General features: G+C 33.6%; 1 protein-coding gene across 2 annotated transcripts in view; it reads right to left on the reverse strand.

The window, feature by feature from the left end:
- The window catches only part of Carnmt1 (carnosine N-methyltransferase 1), a 43,616-nt gene that overhangs the window by 16,382 nt on the left and 8,263 nt on the right, over nt 1-18,971 (reverse strand). For both annotated transcript variants that reach the window (XM_076846057.2, XM_076846058.2), the window contains exons 2-4: nt 18,311-18,506; nt 17,176-17,339; nt 62-202 (exon numbers count right to left, since the gene is read on the reverse strand). In XM_076846057.2, the coding sequence (XP_076702172.1) occupies nt 62-202; nt 17,176-17,339; nt 18,311-18,506 (501 nt within the window). The remainder of the gene's footprint in view (nt 1-61; nt 203-17,175; nt 17,340-18,310; nt 18,507-18,971) is intronic.

An 18,971-nucleotide genomic window follows, 5' to 3' on the forward strand; every position in this document is an offset into this window, starting at 1 on the left:
AAAAGGTAAGTCAATCTGATTCTGAGAAATTACTATTTCCAGCAAAAAATAAATTAAATACCTGTTCAGAACAAAGTTGGAAGAAAAGAGCATAAAAAAACTCCATTCATTTCCTTGACAAGCATAACCTAGCATAGCTATTTCCCAGGCCAGTCTTCCTAGTCCAGCACCAGGTACCAGAATATTTACTTTAGAAGGATCCCTGAAATGAAATAAGGCAATTATGTCCAACCCCTCAAAGGAAAAAAAATTAAAAAGAAAGACAAAATCCATATTAACAACTAAAAACTTACTCAATTGTTCAATAAGAATAAGCTTGTTTCTTAAAATTGAGAAAGAATAAAAAAGAATAATCTGATTTCTTAAAATTGAAAGATACTTGTGAATTAAAAAAAAGAAAAAAAAGCTTAAGGACTTATCAGAGGTGTTCAGATATCAGACAAGAGTTTATTCCCTAAAATTTATCTTTCAGAAAAAAAGGAGTCACTTTATAACTGAAGATCTATGAAGGTACTCATATTTCTAAAAGCTGTTACCTGAAAATTAACTTATTCCTATGATGAATTTAAACAAAATTATTCCATCAAGAGATAATAAAACAAAACATAACTTTATGCTGAATTCTATATGTAACACAATGATTTGTAAAATCAAACAGATTAAATATGGGTCAGGTATATCTCTAATACCATATAGATTTCAGATGGAAAAAGAATGGAGTAGTACTTTCATGGGGAAAATGGGAAACTGCCTTGTAATTGAGCATATATGGCAGCAAATATATATAACACCAAAACACAGGTTCACAAATGAACTTATCTCTATTTGCTAGCACCACACTGCTATTATACATTTTCTTTGTTGTAAGTTCTAATCCTCCACTTTGAAACTGCCAAAAGCCTTAGCAAAACTAGGTCTTTTCTCAGGAATTCTGGCAAATCAACCTAATAATGAGAAAAGCAAAATGTATTTCTAAAGGAAACTAAAGAAAAATATATACAATCTGCTGGCATCATGTCAAAAAGGAATCTCAAAAAAAAAAAAAAAGAAAAAAACATTCAGAATATTTTTTTTAAAAAAAAGGAATTTCACAATTGAATACATAAATTTGGGTCACAAATCAAATTAAATTCCCAAACCTACTCCTATTTACAATTCCATCATTAAACCACACAGACTTAAAGTCTGGCATGCTCAATCAGAAGAACAACATTTTATTAGTAGTCCATATGAGAATTTTTGCATATCCTACTTTAAAATGAATAAGCAGGGGCTGGGAGTTGTAGCTCAGTGGTAAAGCCTTACTTGCCTAGAATGTGTGAGGCACTGGTTTAAGCCTCAGCAGCACATAAAAATAAAGTTACTATGTCCATCTAAAATTAGAAATAAATAAATTAAATTTAAAAAAATTTAAATGAATATACAGCTCTTTGGGACTTTTGCAGATATAGTATCCTGGTAATTTGCCTAAGGTGATTCAGTCCTACATAACTAAACATGGACATGTGTCTGTATGAACAACTTAACAAAGTCTGCTTGTTTCACTTAATTATATACAAAAAACGATAAAAGGAAGTTTGTTAAAAATGGGTGACAAATAGACCTATTAAAATAGTAAGGTATGTTTAGTAGTTATCTAGGCGAACAAACACCAAGTAATTAACAGTATTCACTAAGATAAAATAAAATGGAACACTTTCTTCTTGTTCTAGATTATACACTGTGTGCTTGTGTGTTTATCTATACTTTAATTTTAATGAAGAGGATGGACCTATCCTTTCACTTTGTTCAGGTTTACCTATATCAGTCACTTAATGAGAATATGCATATTTTTAATACTATACTTGAAAACTCCTAATTCTAAGATTCAGTGCTCTTCCTTGTCTAAGAATCTGCACAAAAACAGTCTACCTGGGCCTGAATCTCACTTTCTTCTCTCTACCAGGCAGACCAACAACCCTGCTCTCCAGAATTACCCCCTTTTTTTCAGTTTCCACTGCTCAATCAAATTTTGTGTTTCTACCTGAATGCAGTTCTCAAGAGTTTAAAAAAAAAAAAAAAAAATCAAGGTAATACATCAGGGCAACAGGAAATTATAGGATTTGGAAATAAATTCAGCCTTTATTTTTAAAAAATCACTAGTAATGAATTTCTGCATAGCTGATGAGTAAGTAAAAATACTACCACACCAAAATTAGAAATTAACTTTAAGGAAAAGTTGTATTTTGATAATTTATGGAAACTTTATGACTACTATTTTCAAATTTTCCCTAAACAGAACCAAAGAACTCTCTACCTCTACCTTGTGGGAGAAAATATATTCATATGACTCTGCTAAAAGACTATCATTAAGCCACTGAACAAAAAACATATCAAGGTTCTACCTTAAGAATTAGCAGAGACTATTACAGAGCTACATATTTTATGACAAAAGGACTTCAGTGGGCACATATGAGAAGAAACATTAAAACAAACCATCTATAGAAGGGGAAAAAAAAGATCAAAAACTAGCAAAGAATGGGTGAAGATGAAGAGAATTTCCCCCTAAACCTGTTCATAGCTAGAATTCTTCCAGTGGTTCTTTGCATAATGAACATTAAGACCATATTAGAAAGTTCCTCTAATTACAATATATATATGAAACTAAATACTTGAATGATTATAAATCATTAAGGTATCTAGGGTATTTCCATAAAGGTATTTCTGTGGAGCATAAGAGATAAACAAATTTAATTACAGACTTTAATGATGATTTAAAACCAACCCGAAACAACTTTAAAAAACCAGGAAGAGTGCCTGGTGTGGTAATGCACACCTGTAATCCCAGCAACTCAGGAGGTCAAGACAGGAGGATCTCAAATACGAGGGCAGCCTCAACAATCTAGCAAGACCCTGTCTCAAAATATAAAATTAAAAGGACTGGGGATATAGCTTAATGGTAAAACACCCTAGGTTCGATTCCCTGTATCAAAAATAACAACACAGAGAATAGGAATATTATAGTAATAGCTCAGTAATTAAATGTAGCCTGTGTGAGATTATTAGCAAAAAGAAACACGTCCACCAAGTTAATAAGATACAACTATGGTAAAGCAGTATACTTACTACAGATGTGAATCCTCAAATATATAGGGTGTAAGTGGAGTAAGTTTCAGGAATTATTCAAGACCAGAATGGATAAGAAAAGGAACATGTAAGGACACACAGACAACCATGTCTAAAGAAGCCCTGGACTATTTGCTATATTTTGGCTCCAACTATTTTGTTAACAATTTTTTTGTTGTTGATGTTGGGGCAGCAGGGGTTCTGGGGACTGAACCCATGGGTGCTTAAGTAGCTTCACCCCCAGCCTTTTAAATTTTTTTCTTCTGAGATGGCACCTTGCTAAATTGTATAGGCTGGCCATGAACTTGCTGTCTTCCTGACTCACCCTTCCAAATAGCTGCAAATTACAAGTATGAGCTACCAGGCACCACTAAATGTTGTTCTTGATAGAGGTTTACTTTATTATATACACAATGTTCTTTGCTTTTAGGTAAATTAGAAAAGTCCCCAACACTATATCATATTCTTTTATCAACATGGTGACACTTGGCTGACCCCTAGTGGTAGGAATACATATAAGTTTGAAGGACCAAAAATGGTTCTACCAATCACAGCTACCAATACAGTAAAAGGCACTAACTACATGTGCTATTAAAATGGATAAACTAATATGTTGTAAATTTAAAATAAATTGATTTTGCCAGGAACAGTGACACATGCTTGTGATCCCAATGATTCAGGGGGCTGAAGCAGATGGACAGCAAGCTCAAGGCCAGCCTCAGCAACTTAGCCAGACCTTGTCTTAAAAAAACCAAAAAATTAGAAAGGGCTTGGGGTATAGCTCAGTGGTAAAGCACCCCGGGTTCAATTCCTAGTGCCTTAAAAAAATTAAAAATTAAAAAAAAAATTTCAAAGACTTGATAGAGAAAAGAAATGAAAAATGTATCAGCAATCTTTTTGATGACAGGGTGAATAATGCTTTGGATATACTGGGTTATTAAAGTATATTATGAATATTTTTATTTTACCTTTTCATATGGCTACTAGAAAATAACTACATATCTGCCTTGCATTTGGGGATTGCACTGTTTCTACTGAAAACAGTGCTGATCAGATATATCATAAAAACATTACATTGAGCAGGGTCTGGTCATGTAGGTCAGTGATAGAGCATATGGCTGATCAAGACCCTGGGCTCAATCCCAGACAACAGAACAACAATAAAAACAACACAAACACACTGTGTAAAAACCAATTGTGAAATGGTACTACAAAATATTAGATAAAACTTGAAAACATATAGAAACGGGTTTTTGTAGGCTTTTGTTTTGAGATAGGATCTCACTATGTTACTCAACCCTCGAACTCTTGGACTCAAGTGATCTTCCACCTTGGTCTCCCAAATACCTGGGCCTACTGGCATAAAACACTGTACCTGAAACTTACAAGGTGTTTTTTTTCTTTTCCTTTTGGCAGTGCTAGGGAACACAGGACCTCAGATATGTTTGGCAAGAGCTCTACCACTGAGCTACATTCCCAATCCAGGCCCTAAGATGTGTTCTTTCGGAGTATATAAACATAAAGTTAGCATAGTAACTGAAGGTTCAAATAACAAAGCAAATAGATGTTAGTAGTTATCTCAAAAGACAGGGAATGCTCTGAATAGTGTGCAGGGCAGTTTCAACTTTACCTGTAATGTTTCTTTGAAAAAATAAAAATAAATTTGAAGTAAATATGGTAACATGTCAAGGTTTAATAGATATTATTATGCATCATTAAAAATGGGTTAAAATTAGTAGTATCTATTGCTTTCAAAAATACTGTTCCAACTGACCTTTTCTTCCACTCCCAATTCCCAAAGAACTTATTTGAGCCAGACAAGTTTTTGCTGATCTCCGAAAATACTTACTCATCTTACTCTTTAGCACGCCTATAAACCACAAAAACTCATTTAAAATTATTAGCTTAATCAGCATAAATGATCACCTCAATCAACTATGGTTCCCAAATATCTGGGACAAACCTTGAAATCACTTTATGCTGTCAGCACTTCAGTCACACACCAGTTAGTAATCTCCAGAGACCATACTGCCTATAAAGTCTAAAATATATACTAACTGGCATGTCAAGAAAAAGCTTGAAAGATAGAATGCATCTTGAATCTCTTTCCCTAGCAGTACACAAATCTTTCTAAATTCACTTCACAGTGATGGTACTAAAATTTATCAAGATCCTAATTAAAGACATTTAGATTATTTCTAATATTTTGCTATTATGTTAAAACTAATAACTTTGGCATGAATAATTACACATACAGAAGCATATCTGTAGACCCTGAAAGTGAACTGCTAGAATCAAAAGATAAGCATTTGCATTTCAAGAAGTATTGCCAAAGTGTCCTCCACAAAGATTTCCACTTATTTTTTCCACCAGCAAAATTTCCCCATGTTGGGGCTGGGGTTGTGGCTCAGCGGTAGAACTCTCACCTAGCATGTGCAAGGAAGGCCCTGGACTCAATCCTCAGTAATACATAAAAATAAATAAACAAATGTATTTTAAAAAATTTCCCCACATCTTTACTAATAGTTTTCTAACTTTTAAATCTTTGCAATGTAGTAAGTGAAAAATACTATCTTAATGAAGTTCTTACATTTGCATTTTCTTGTAAGATTGAGCATCTTATATTTCTTTTCTATGAACTGTCTATTTACATCACCTTTTTTATACTGGGTGATTAATCTTGAATGGTTTCTACTGGGTTATTATTCTCAATTTATGAACACTTGAAATTTTTATTTGAAATAATTTTTATTTAAAAAAGCATAGTTATCTTCATATAAATGCTTTCAGGAGGAGGGAGAAATCTATTTTCAGCCTTTAAACTACTAATATATTATTTGACAATCTACACTTCTATTTTCTCTTTTATAATGGGTTCCTTTAGCTAACAGACTTCTTTCTTGAATTATAATTTATTTATTTTAATCTAAGTGGAAAGAAATGCTTCTTTTAAAGCTAGAATATTTTTTCCTAATGCTCAACTATGTAAGAGGGGAAAAAAATTCAACTACTCAACAGTACTTACTTGTATTTCTTGAAGTACAGGGAAATGCCAAGACATAAAAGATTCCCCCCCCAAACAAAATATCACTCCAAATTCTTCTAAAATAGAGCCAATAAAATTAAGATATTAAAAAATACCATCTAGCCAGGCATGGTGGCACATGCCTGGAATTCCAGCAGGAGGCTAAGGCAGGAGGATCACAAGTTCAAAGCCAGCCTCAAAAACGCAGTAAGACCCTGTCTCTAAATAAAATACAAAATAGGGCTGGGGACATGGCTCAGTGGTCAAGTGCCCCCGAGTTCAACCCCAGGTACCAAAAAAAAAAAAAAAAAAAAAAAAAAAAAAAAAAAAAGCAGCTTTCAGGACTCATAAATATGGTTTCTACATGATGTGATTTCTCCTTTCAGACAGGCCCAAAATATAATAATCTGTCTTTCCTTAGCAATTATACACTTTATAGCACTAAATCTTACATTTAGAATAATTGGAAAAATTAAAATTTTTAACACATACTGCTCTATTAAATGATGAGTTATATTGTACATATGTTCATATTTGAGGAGTTTTAAATCCTGAACTCATACTTTTAATTATGAAAATATATATTACTTGCTCATTTCAATGAGCAGAAGTTTTTATAGCAAAGTCCCCCCAAGAAACAAACAAGAGCCTGGTGTAGTAGTGTGTGCCTATAATCACAATGACTCAGAAGGCTGAGGAAGGCAAGTTTGAGGTGAGCCTCAGCAACTTTGTCTCAAAACAACAACAAAAAAGTTGGGGGTGTAGCTCAGTGATAAAGCACCCCTGGATTCAACTCCTAGTACCATTAAAAAAAAAAAAAAAAAAAAAAAACCAGAGGCTACCAATTACCAACACATTTGGCAGTCAGCACAACTTAGACATCATTTGCTTATTAAGTAATAGATCCCACACAGCAGTCAATTTGCATCTTCAAAGTAGTTTGTGCATATAAACTCAAAGTAAACAAGGTAGACAAACTAACATAACAAACATGTTTACGTCAGAAAAATTACTTTAATGGTCACAAATACACTTAGTTCTATGCATATTTCAGTTGGTATGCTTTTACAGACAGTTCAGTTAGAAAAGGCCTTTACTGAAATTTCAAAAAGAAGATAGTCAAAAGTTAGGTGACATAAATTTGAGTCAAATTCTGCTTGAATATAAAGACATCAAATTCCAGGGCTGGGAATAGCTCAATTGGTAGAGTTCTTGCCTTGCATGCTGGGTTCAATCCCCAGCATCACAAAATAAATAAATAAAGACATCAATCTGCAGCACAAACAGGACCCTGAAAATTTATCTGAGACCCAAAGTTTATCAGAACTTATTTAAGCAACCTGGATTCTGAAGGGCTATAATTAATATCCCCTTTTCAAGTCCTGAGGTTGACTTTTTATCACAAAGCTGTGACTTTAATTAATGCACGTAGTCTTTACTGTGTTTCATTAGCTTTCTTCTCAGAAGTTCTTGATAGCTCAATTACTATAAGGAAATCAATCTAAATTAAACAAGTAAAACAAACAACACAAGAAGAAATATATAATTTTTCCATTTGGGCCAAAAATGGCAATTTTTTTTCCTCCAGTGAACTTCATTCAAAATTTATATATTCCATCTCTACTTTTGTAACAGTAATTACTTTCAGAAATAAAACTGAGTAGTTAGGGCACAGTTCTAGGAAGAAGATCTTACATCCCTTGAAACCTTTCAAATTTTGCACTCTGAAATGTTTTGCCTACCCAAAATATATTTTCTTCTTTTAGTGTTAAAATAATACATTAGAACCAACTAGAGTTAATTCTTTCTTTTCACCAGTTTACATTCTGTCAATACTAATAGCACAAAAATCACAGTAAAACAGTACCATACACTAGTTCACTCTCTTTAGCAATGACAAATCATTTTAGACACGCTGACATCATTGGGTTGATTAGATATCATAACACACACACTCTTCAGTGGTCAATGAGAATAAAGAAAATCACATTTTAAATGCTAGAAATGATGTTGACATAAGCATTCTACTTTTAGTCTTCGAAATTCAAACTCTGGTACACACCTATTGCAAAGACCCTTACCTTACAACCCACTTTCAGAAACAAAGGTATTCTGGGTTTCAGGATTTATTTTCACAGATGCTAAATAACTAATTTCTATTACTTAGTTGAGGAGAGTACTGCATATATGTATTCAGAGAAAACATGAATTAGAAACTTTAAGATATTCTTGATCAATAATGCTCATAAAAGTCCATAAAATTTCAAATATTGAACTTAAAACTATAAAATAAGCTAATAAGAGAACTGATCATAATTCTAATAGCTGTAAATACTTAATTAACACCGTTGATAAACAGTGGTGTAACTCAGTGGTATAGCCTGGCATGCATAAGGTCCTCGATTTGATTCCCATCACTACAAACACACACACACACACACACAAATATATATATGTATAATTTTAAATAGCATGTATTAGAATTTATTAAATAAGACTAGCATTTAAAAATTTGTTACTTTTAGTTATTGCAACTTAAGCTATGATTTTGCAAAACCATTCTTACTAAGGAAGGCTTCTTAAGGAGAAGAATTAAAAACAGATTGTTGTCAACACAATATTCCATACATAAAAAGGCAAAGATCACTTCTAACAAACAGAAGTCCTGGCCCAGATGGTCTCAAGTGAATTCTGCCCAAAGGAATCAACACCAGCTCTTCTCAATCTCAAACTGAAGCAGACAAACATGCTCTAACTTAAGTCCATGAGGCCACCAAAGTCAGATAAAGACATGACAACACTAAGAAAAGGTGTCCTTCAACAGATGAATGGATGAAGAAAATGTGGTATATATACACAATGGACTATAACTTAGCCTTAAAGAAGGACGAAATTATGGCATTTGCTGGTAGATGGAAGAAGCTGGAGAATATCATACTAAGCAAAATAAACCAATCCCAAAGAATCAAAGGATGAATGTTTTTTCTGATATGTGGATGCTAATTCACAATGGGGGAGGGAAGCCTAGAGAAGAATACAGGTACTTTGGATTAGACAGGAGGGAGTGATGGGAGGAGACAGGGTAAGGGAGTAGAAAGGATAATAGAATGAATCAGACATTTTTACTCTATGTGCATGTATGATTATGTAATCAGTATAATTCTACAAAACGTAGAACCAGAAGAATGAGAAGTTATACTCCACTTATGTAAGATATGTCAAAATGCATTATAGTGTCATGTATAACTAATTAGAATAAGAAAAAAAATAAACAGAACTCAAAATCTTGAAGAATAAAAAAATGAAAATTACAGGTCAGTATATATTATGAATATAAATGTAAAATTCCTAAACAAAATACTAGCAAATCAAATCCAATGAATTAAAAGAATTATTTACCGTAACTAATAGGACTTATTCCAGGAATGAAAGGTTAGAGTTTAACATAAGAAAATCATTTAATGTAATATATCACTAATAAAATGAATAGGTTCACAGTTGTCAATAGAATAAAAAAAGGCATTTGACAATATTCATCATCATTTCATGATAAAAACCTTCAGAAACTAGAAAGGGGAAAAATTACTCAACATGATAAAAAGTATTTATGAAAACCCCACGGCTAATAACATATTCAATGTGAAAGACTGAAAGCTTTCCCAAGAACAGGAACAAAACAAGGGAAATAAAAGGCATTCAAATTGGGAAGGAAAAGGTAAAACTATCACTTTTAACATATGATTTTACATATAATGGAAATCCTAAGGAATCTACAACAAAGCTGAAATCCCAGCAGTTTGGGAAGCTGAGACAAGAGGATCTCAGGTTCGAAGCCAACCTCAGCAACTTAGTGAAGTTCTAAGCACTTAAGCAAGACCATGTCTCAAAATAAAAAGGACTAGTGATATGGCTCAGTGGTTAAGCACCCTTGGGTTCAATCCCTAGTACCAAAAAATTAATTAATTAAGCAAGGTTGTTGGGTACAAAATGGAACAATCAGTTGTTTCTATTTACTATCAAAGAAAATTCTGAAAAGGAAATTAATAAACCAATTTCATTTATGGTAGCATCTAAGCCATTTAAATACTCATGAGTAATGTAACCAAGGTGAAAGACTTAAACACTAAAAATTACAAAACAATATTGAAAGAAATTAAAGATAAATAAAGGGAAAGACATCCATCCTGTGTTCACAGGAAGATCTGACTTCATTAACAAAAAGTGCGGACTACCCAAAGCCATCTACTTATTCAACACAATCCCTATTAATAGTCCAAAAGCCTTTCCTGCAGAAATTGGAAAAGCCTAGACTGATAACAACAACAAAAAATTAGATTAAACTGGACTTCATCAAAATTAGAAACTTGTGTGCATAAAAAAGTGAAGACAATCTACAGAATGGGAGAAAATATTTGCAAACCATGTATATAAGTAATGCATGCAAAAAAAAAAAGGGGGGAAGGCGGGGAGGAGGGGAGGATCCTACAATCTCATCCATGCCAAATTATATTCAATCCAGACACAGAAAAAGAGCATAAAAAGTATTAGACACTATATAGAGAAATAGGAACTTCAGGCATCCTATACCTTTTACTAAAATTTTGAGCATAAAATGCATAAACCTCTAAGCACTAAAGATGAAAATAAAAGCTTGTCAGATGAGTATTATACACTTTCAAGTATTTCTAGTAGTTCAAGTATTTGAAATTTGCCCAGCTTTCTAGCCTATGAATAAAACTAGTTTCTAGAAAACATTATCTCTAAAATCTTTCTTTTAAATTCTTCAGGACATAAAATTTTTAAAAGTAAACTATTAACCATACTACTTCTGAATCCTGTACATCAGATATTTGAACGTACAGAAGCAAAAAGTTTTTTAAAAGTCTAGTACATGGTTAGAATAATTATAAATTCAACTATCCTTCCAACTGTGCTTGCTTACTGAGCTGTTTCTAGGTCTCACACCACTAACACGAACAAATTAAAAAAAAATATAAAATCAGAAATCACGTGTTGCCAGAACTATCAACAACAATGAAATAAAACATGACAGCTTTGAGTGATATATGAACCATAAGTATACAATGAATGACTCTATTACCATTTTACTGTCTGTTCAGAGAGCAATTATAGCACAGCATGTCAAAAAATTACAGGTCACAAGTAGATATACAGTGAGTGATTGTCATGATATTTATTCAGCTGAAAACAATCTACAGGGTACACAGACAAGTCAGTATTCAAACAAGGTAAATCAGGAGCCATTACATGTTAAAAGCTGACAAAACAACAAAATACCTTATACTACCCTTCAGATGACAGTACCCATACGCTAAGAGTTTCCTTTGGACACAGTTCCTTTACTGCTGAAGAATTAACTATATTTTATGCCTTGAGAGACCAAGTATTTCTTCATGTTGCAAAAGTTTTCCTATTACTCTATTTCAGGAAGGTGCTGAAGTAAATGTGTATAAAATAAAAGGTAAAAAGCAATTGAAACCTCAGAAATTGTTTCATTTCCTAGAAAAGAACAATATTGTTGCATTACCATATTTCCAGATGCAAGGTTTATGGACAACTTTTTCTTAAATGATTGTTTGAAGCAGCTGATACATGCAAGTTTATCAGAAAGTTAAAAATATTCACTAAGCCCCCACACACTAGTAGCCTCATGGATGTTAGAAAATGCCTTTTTCTCTAGTTAATGTTATTTACCTCTTTTGTTCCATTGTTCTTTTACATACAGTGTCTGGCTTTTGATCAAAAACTTAAGAGACATGCAAAGAAGCAAGATGTTATGAGAGAAAGCTTTGAAAAGAATATAAAAAGAGTTGGGGGCTGGAATAATGAGAAAAAAAGACAATTTGAAAACTACTAGAGAGAATAATAATTTTATATATATATATACACACACACACACACACATACATATACACATATACATTGTAATTGTAGTTCTAAAAGAGAGAAAGCAAAAAAAAAAAAAAAAAAAAAAAAAAAAAGGATAAAGAAATAACATGAAGAGACAATAGCAAAGATTTTGGAATTGATGATATAGATTTACCTAAACACCAAGAACAACAAACCACAGGCAGGATATATACAAAGAAAATCACATCAAAGCACCTCAGAGTCAAACAGCTGAAAAGTCAGGGTCAGGTATACAGTGGGGAGAATGGTGGGGAAGCTGCTTAATAGGTATGGGGTTTTATTTTGGTTAAACGAAAATACTTTGGAACTATATAGAGGCTCATGTACAATACTGTGAATGTACTAAATGCACTTAAGAATTGTTTTATTCTTTGATGGTGCCTCAACCCAAGTACCACTCCACTACTGAGCTACATGCCAGACCTGAATACTTACTCACTCACTCTATTTATTTATTTATTTATGGCTACTAGGGATGGAACTCGGGGGCCCTCGACCACTGAGCCACATCCCCAGCCCTATTTTGTATTTTTTATTTAGAGACAGGGTCTCACTGAGTTGCTTAGCACCTTGCTTTTGCTAAGGCTGGCTTTGAACTCTCATTCCTCCTGCCTCAGCCTCCAGAGTCACTGGGATTACAGGCGTGTAATACCATGCCCGGCTGAATATTTACTTTAAAATAGTTATATTTTATTCAGGGAGTTGAGGCAGGAGGATGACAAGTTCAATGTCACCCTAGGCAACCTGGGAAGACTCTGTCTCAATAAAAATAAAAAGGGCTAGGCATGTAGATCAGTGGTACAATGCCCCTGAGTTCAATCCTGAGTACTCCCTACCCCAAAGTTACTTTTGTTATATGTATTTCACCTCAGTTTTAAAAGGAGGCAGTGCATGGGTATGTAATGCTCAAAATAAAAAGAAAAAAAAAATGGCCTCAACATATGAAGATATTCAACTTCATTCATGATAAGAGAAATGCAAATTAAAAAGTACAACACCAAGTACAATTTCATACCCACTGGATTATCAAAAGTGTTTCTCAGAGCTCTAAGCAAAAAGGCACTTTTATACATTATTGATAGGATGGCAAAACAGTACCTCTCTTATAAGGAAATTCAGCACTAATTGTAGTAGACACTCTGAAGTGCTCTCCTAGTACTACCCACCTCCTGTTGTCCCACGCCTTTATGCATTTCCTTTCACATTGAGAGTGTGTGGGACCTGTGATTTGCTCCTACAACAGAATATGACAAAGGTAATGAGATATCACTACTTGGACTACTACACTGCATAGATTACCTAGTGTTTTCTAGATCTGAGATTCTCCTTGATGGCTTGCTGAAGTAAATAGCCATTGTGGGAAAAACCACAAGACAAGGGGACTATAGGTTCTCTCTAGGCGCTAAAACAGGCTTCTCAGTTGACAACCAGTCAGAAGTTAAGGTCCTCAATCCCAAAACCACAATAAACAAAATAAAACATGAGTGACCCTAGAAGATGTTTTCCCAGTCAAGCCTCACAGCCCCAGCAGACCCAATTAAGCCACATCCAGACTCCTAACCCCCAAAACTGTGAAATACATGTGTGCCACTTTAAGAAGTTTCTGGTAATTTGTTCTGGTAATAGATATTCAGAACACTACCCAAGCTACATATGCATTTATCTTTTGTTCAACAATTCTCACTTCTAAGAATTTAAACTAAAAATATACCTCTGGCCAGATAATCTCAGTGATTCAGGAGGTTGAGGCAGGAGGATCAAAGTCAGCCTCAGCAACTTAGCAAAGATCTAAGCCCCTAAGCAACTTAGTGAGATCCTGCCTCCAAAATAAAATAAAATAAAATAAAAAGGGCTGGGGATGTAACTCAATGGTTAAGCACCCCTGGGTTCAATCTCTGATACCAAAAAAAATGTGTGTGTGTGTGTGTGTGTGTATGTATATACACATACATATATGAAACTATATATGCACAAGGTTATTAGTTGCAGCATTAATATTTGCAAGATACTGCCAACTACCTAAAAAACTAAATGTAACAGATTATTTGAATAAAGTATGATACATCTAAATGAAACGAGTACTCTGCAGCTACAAGGTAAAAAAAGTGAAGTGTAAAATAAATTATATAACACCTTTTATATATGCCAAAAGTAGATGGTTAAAATTATTTTTTTTTTCCCCAAAAGTAGCCTGCTTATTTTGGGGGGTGGGGGATGGGAATGGGGGAGCCAGGGGAGAAGCCAGACATTGATTACATAAATGGAATGTGGGGTGGTGAGATGGAGTATAGAAGGAAAAGGAAAGGGAATGACACTTCTGATCATCACTTTTTGGTCAAGTTGCTTGTCTATGAATTGAAAACTAAAAAGAATCAATAAGAAAGAAAGACGACATCCCTAAAAGTAAACAAAAACAAATAAATCTTTAGGTACTGAATTTCAAATGAGCAACATAACTGAGCTGAAAGTTGAAGGGAAGGCTAATTTGAGTTAAACTGTTAAGAATATTTTTTCTATTTACCCTTAGTCTAGAAAAATAATTGCTAACAAATCCTAAATTCCTTTTAGTAGGTTTCTTTTTCACAAGAGGCAAGATTACAGGAATCATGAAAACACTTTGTGTATACTTCAGCAAATGAATGAATGTACTGATGCTGGAAGCTAGGATTCTCATTGTGGAAAAAGGTAAACAATTAGAAAAGAGAGGGAGACAAGGGGGAAGCCCCACTGAGTTTGGGAATGGCACTGGTTATCAGCATGATTTCATGTGCATGCATGGAAGTGTGTGTTTAAACATGTGCAGCTCTGTCTTCTGAAAGGCCCAGAAGCAAATGAAATCGTAGGAACAATGAACAGACTGAGCGCGAGATTTTGGTTTCCATATACCATTTTCATTTTAAAAGGAACCAGGTCCTTGGAAGAATAGTCAATTCCATAAATGAAGTCAGGAAAAGTACAAGATGGGCCTGAAATCTTATTTTTACACACACACACACACACACACACACACACACACACATTAAAAAAAAAAAAAAGGAACAGGACAAAAGGAGAGGAACCAACTCAGAGGGATAAACCTGAGGAAATATGAACAACAAAAAATAAAAGTAATGGATTATAATCCATTGAAAAAAATAGGAACCAAGAGTAGCTTGCGACCAAAAAATAGGGACCAAAAATAGCTAAACAGAAAGGCATGGGAGAAGGAAGGGCTCTTCCTTACAGTACAGTTATAAAATCACAGCACAGTTTAGTCCATCAAGAATCAACAATGGAGGATAATTCTATGGAGGGAGAAAGCTTGAGAGGACACAGAATATTAATTGCATGGTCTAAAAGTGCCTTTCCAGAAACTGCTTATTAGCTGAGAGAAGAGAAATAATAACTGAGTAATACCTTTAGAGGGTAATCAATATTAAACATGTCAATGGAGTGGTGGGGAGCAACACTAAACATATCAATGATGGACTGAAAGACACTGTAGGTCTCTGAATGTGATATCTCTGACAAAAGCAAAATACAAAATAAAACATATAGCAAGCTATCTTTTGTGTTATTTCAAAAGGAAGCAATTAAAAATAACTTCCTTGTATTCTTCAAAAATGTCAATGTTTAAAAGTCAAAAAAGGCCAAGAACTATTCCAGATTAAAGACTAATACATTGAAAATGTAATGTAATACAATATTCTAGACTAGATTCTAGACCAGATGGAAAAACAAATATTATAAAGAACATTATTAGGGTAACCTATGAAATGTGAATCAACAGTTAAATTCCATAACAGTATATATGGTTAAATTTCCTTAATTTGATAACTAAGAAAGCATACTTGTTCTTAGGAATAAACTCTCAAGTAAGCAATTAAAAAAAGCATGATGTATGATACAAACTAATCTCTCAAATGGCTTAATGTAGATGTATATGTGAGTTTAGACACACAAGGCAGTAGAGGAAGGGAAGGAAGAATTGGAAATCATAAAACAATCTGCTAAAATGCTAAAAATGGATAGGTTTAGGTAAAGAGTATATGAAAATTCTCAGCACAATTCATGCAACTTAGCTGTAATTTTTATTTCAAAATAAAAAGCTAAAAAGAGAAAAAAGGCACATGTGTATATATGTGTGAGTGTATATACATATAGATAGATAGATAGATCTGAAAGGATAAGATCAAACTTAAAAGCTATCACTCAATGAGGAGGGAAGGAGATGAGGAAAAGGAGCTTCTCTACAAAGATCCTTAAGTCTCTCATCAACCAATCTCTCAACTAGTTCCATCCAGTTGTTCTCTAACTACAGAGCCTCTAAGTCAGGGGTCCAAAACTGAGATCAATGAATCCAAGGGGTCCGTATACAAAATTTACTGAGTCTATGGAGGGGATGGGGAAGGGGGGAGCTACACCTTAAGATAATTAATCTTTGATATTTTCAATTATAAATGCAGGTAACAAATGATTGTAGTTTTAGCAGCACCTGTGACTTTATCATCAACAGAAATCATTTATTTTCACTTCACATCAGTTGCTGACGTTCTCAAGATAAGGTACACATCATTCAGCATCTTCTTAATACAGTAATTACACCTGCTGCTAGGCTGTATTTAATAGAATATGTTGTAAAAAACACATTATATCACAAATCTGCTTTTTAAATATTTTGATAACTTTCTCTCAAAATAACTGGTTTATTTGCAATCCTATGCATTTTATTTATTTACAAATACTACCTGAAAAGTAGAGAATGGGCTTCAAACAGTCCAACAATTCCACAGCATACCAATGTTAAGAACTTTAAGATGTAGATCCCTCATTTGCTTTATTAGTAAGTAATAAGAATTAAAAGTTTACAGCTTTTTACATGCCATAAAGCATATTATAAAAAAAATGGACATCACTGATAATGAACATTCATTCTAATTTGTTTTAACTCTTAAAAAGCATTCAAAATGTGATCTGCAACCTCATACAAATTATCTGGTTAAAAAATATAATGCTCACATGCAAAACATGAAGGCACAGGGTAACTATAAAAATGTATTAAGACCATGAAATGTCTTATAGAGAAACTGTTTACACATCTTAAGGAGATTGATCATAAACAAAGTACTATTTACCATTTCTCTTTTGGAAAATTTTTTAAAATTTCTTTAATGATTGGCTGGTAGCAGGCATCTCTTTCTGCTTTCCCAGTTTCACTCCAGTCTCTCACAAACTGTTTCAATGTAGATTTTAATTTATCCATGTCAAATGTAGATGCTGGCATAATCTTTCCATTCCCCTGTTTAAAAAACAGAAATTAATTAGGTACTGAGAATCAATTTTGAATAGGGTAAATAGGCATACTACTAAGGGGCTATATGGTTGTTTAATGGATAAATCACTAGCCTCTCACCTCAATGGGGTTCAAGTGCAGCTTGAGATCCTAAATGAAAAAGAGTTTGGTGGTCTCACTTCTACCCTCAATAGCTTAGGGTTCATTAATCATAAAACCACAATATAATTAAGCAGTCTTTACTCAGGAGAGGACCAGAACTGAGCTGCTATGGAGACCGAACATCCTATCTTCTAAGAGAGGGAAGAAAGTCCCTCCAGGTCATTGATGGGGCAGCATGGAGAGGCTCACACTGGAGTGGCCCAACTGTATCTATCCTGTGGATACAAAAAGAGGACTTCAGTTTCTATTACTGCCAGTCCCTTGAGATTTAAGTGAAAATAATTTCTAAAATAAAAGATGAATACCAATAGTTACAAGATACTGAAAAAAAAATTAGTTTAGCAAGGGAAATTAATTTTAGTTAGCTAGAAAAGTCATTTATAAAAATTAAAGTACCTAACCTCATATGCCAGAACATTTAAAACACTATGTCAGAAGTATATCAAGGGCTGGGGTTGTGACTCAGTGGTAGAGTGCTCACCGAGCATGTGCAAGGCCCTGGGTTCGATCCTCAGCACCACATAAAAATAAATAAAGGTATTGACAACTACAACTAAAAAAAAAAAAAAAAAAAAGTATATCAAAATGCCTAGTATTAAAAAAAAAAAAAAAAATCAGTGAACAAATCTAGTCTCTGGCATACTGCTCTATTAAGCCAAATCTAATGACTCAACATAGAAATGAAAACATTCCCTAAGTAGAGCAAATGACATGAACAAGATTATAAAATTGAAATCTAGAACGATAACCTAAAGACCTCAAAATATAGAAGTTAAACCCTAAAATAAAAGCAAGTAGAACAAACTTTCACATACATCTTCTCCATATTCTTTATTTTCAAACATATGTATGCAATCATTCACAATGGTCAGTAGTATTTCTTGATTATGATCAATGCATTTCCGAATCTTGTCCAAGTGAAGAATAAACTGAGGAAGTAGTTTCTGTTGATTATCTGGAAGTGATCGAAACTGTCTTTCTGTTCGGTTCACTCGCTCATGCATACTGGTGCTAAAACATAAAAGGTGTTTTTTAAATTGGCGAAAGAATTCTCATCAGAGGCCAATCTTATTTTTTAAGAATGTCTTTCTATGTATTTATTCCCTTATTATGTTGCGTACTGTTCTATCATTTACCTCATGGCTTCTTAAGGAATATCAACTTAGAAAATTTTGTACATTTTTACTTTATTACAAATCCTATACAGAGCAATGAAACAAAATGCTTTGTATCTAGTAAAATGCTTTATATCCAGCAACAAATGCTTTACATCTAGTAAAAGTAAATATCGTCACCAATTAGAAGGGAAGAAAAGGAAACAAATAGCATTAATGTTCAATTAGTTTTATGACTTTGATTTTTAAAGTTAATATTTTAGCAAATCAAATGAATGCCTTAGATTCTTCCATCATTAAGTAGCAAAATACTGTTGTGAAAATATTTTATAATGGGCTGGGGACTTAGCTCAGTGATATA

Source organism: Callospermophilus lateralis, chromosome 2, assembly GCF_048772815.1.
Source record: "Callospermophilus lateralis isolate mCalLat2 chromosome 2, mCalLat2.hap1, whole genome shotgun sequence".
NCBI classification, from domain to species: Eukaryota; Metazoa; Chordata; class Mammalia; order Rodentia; family Sciuridae; genus Callospermophilus; species Callospermophilus lateralis.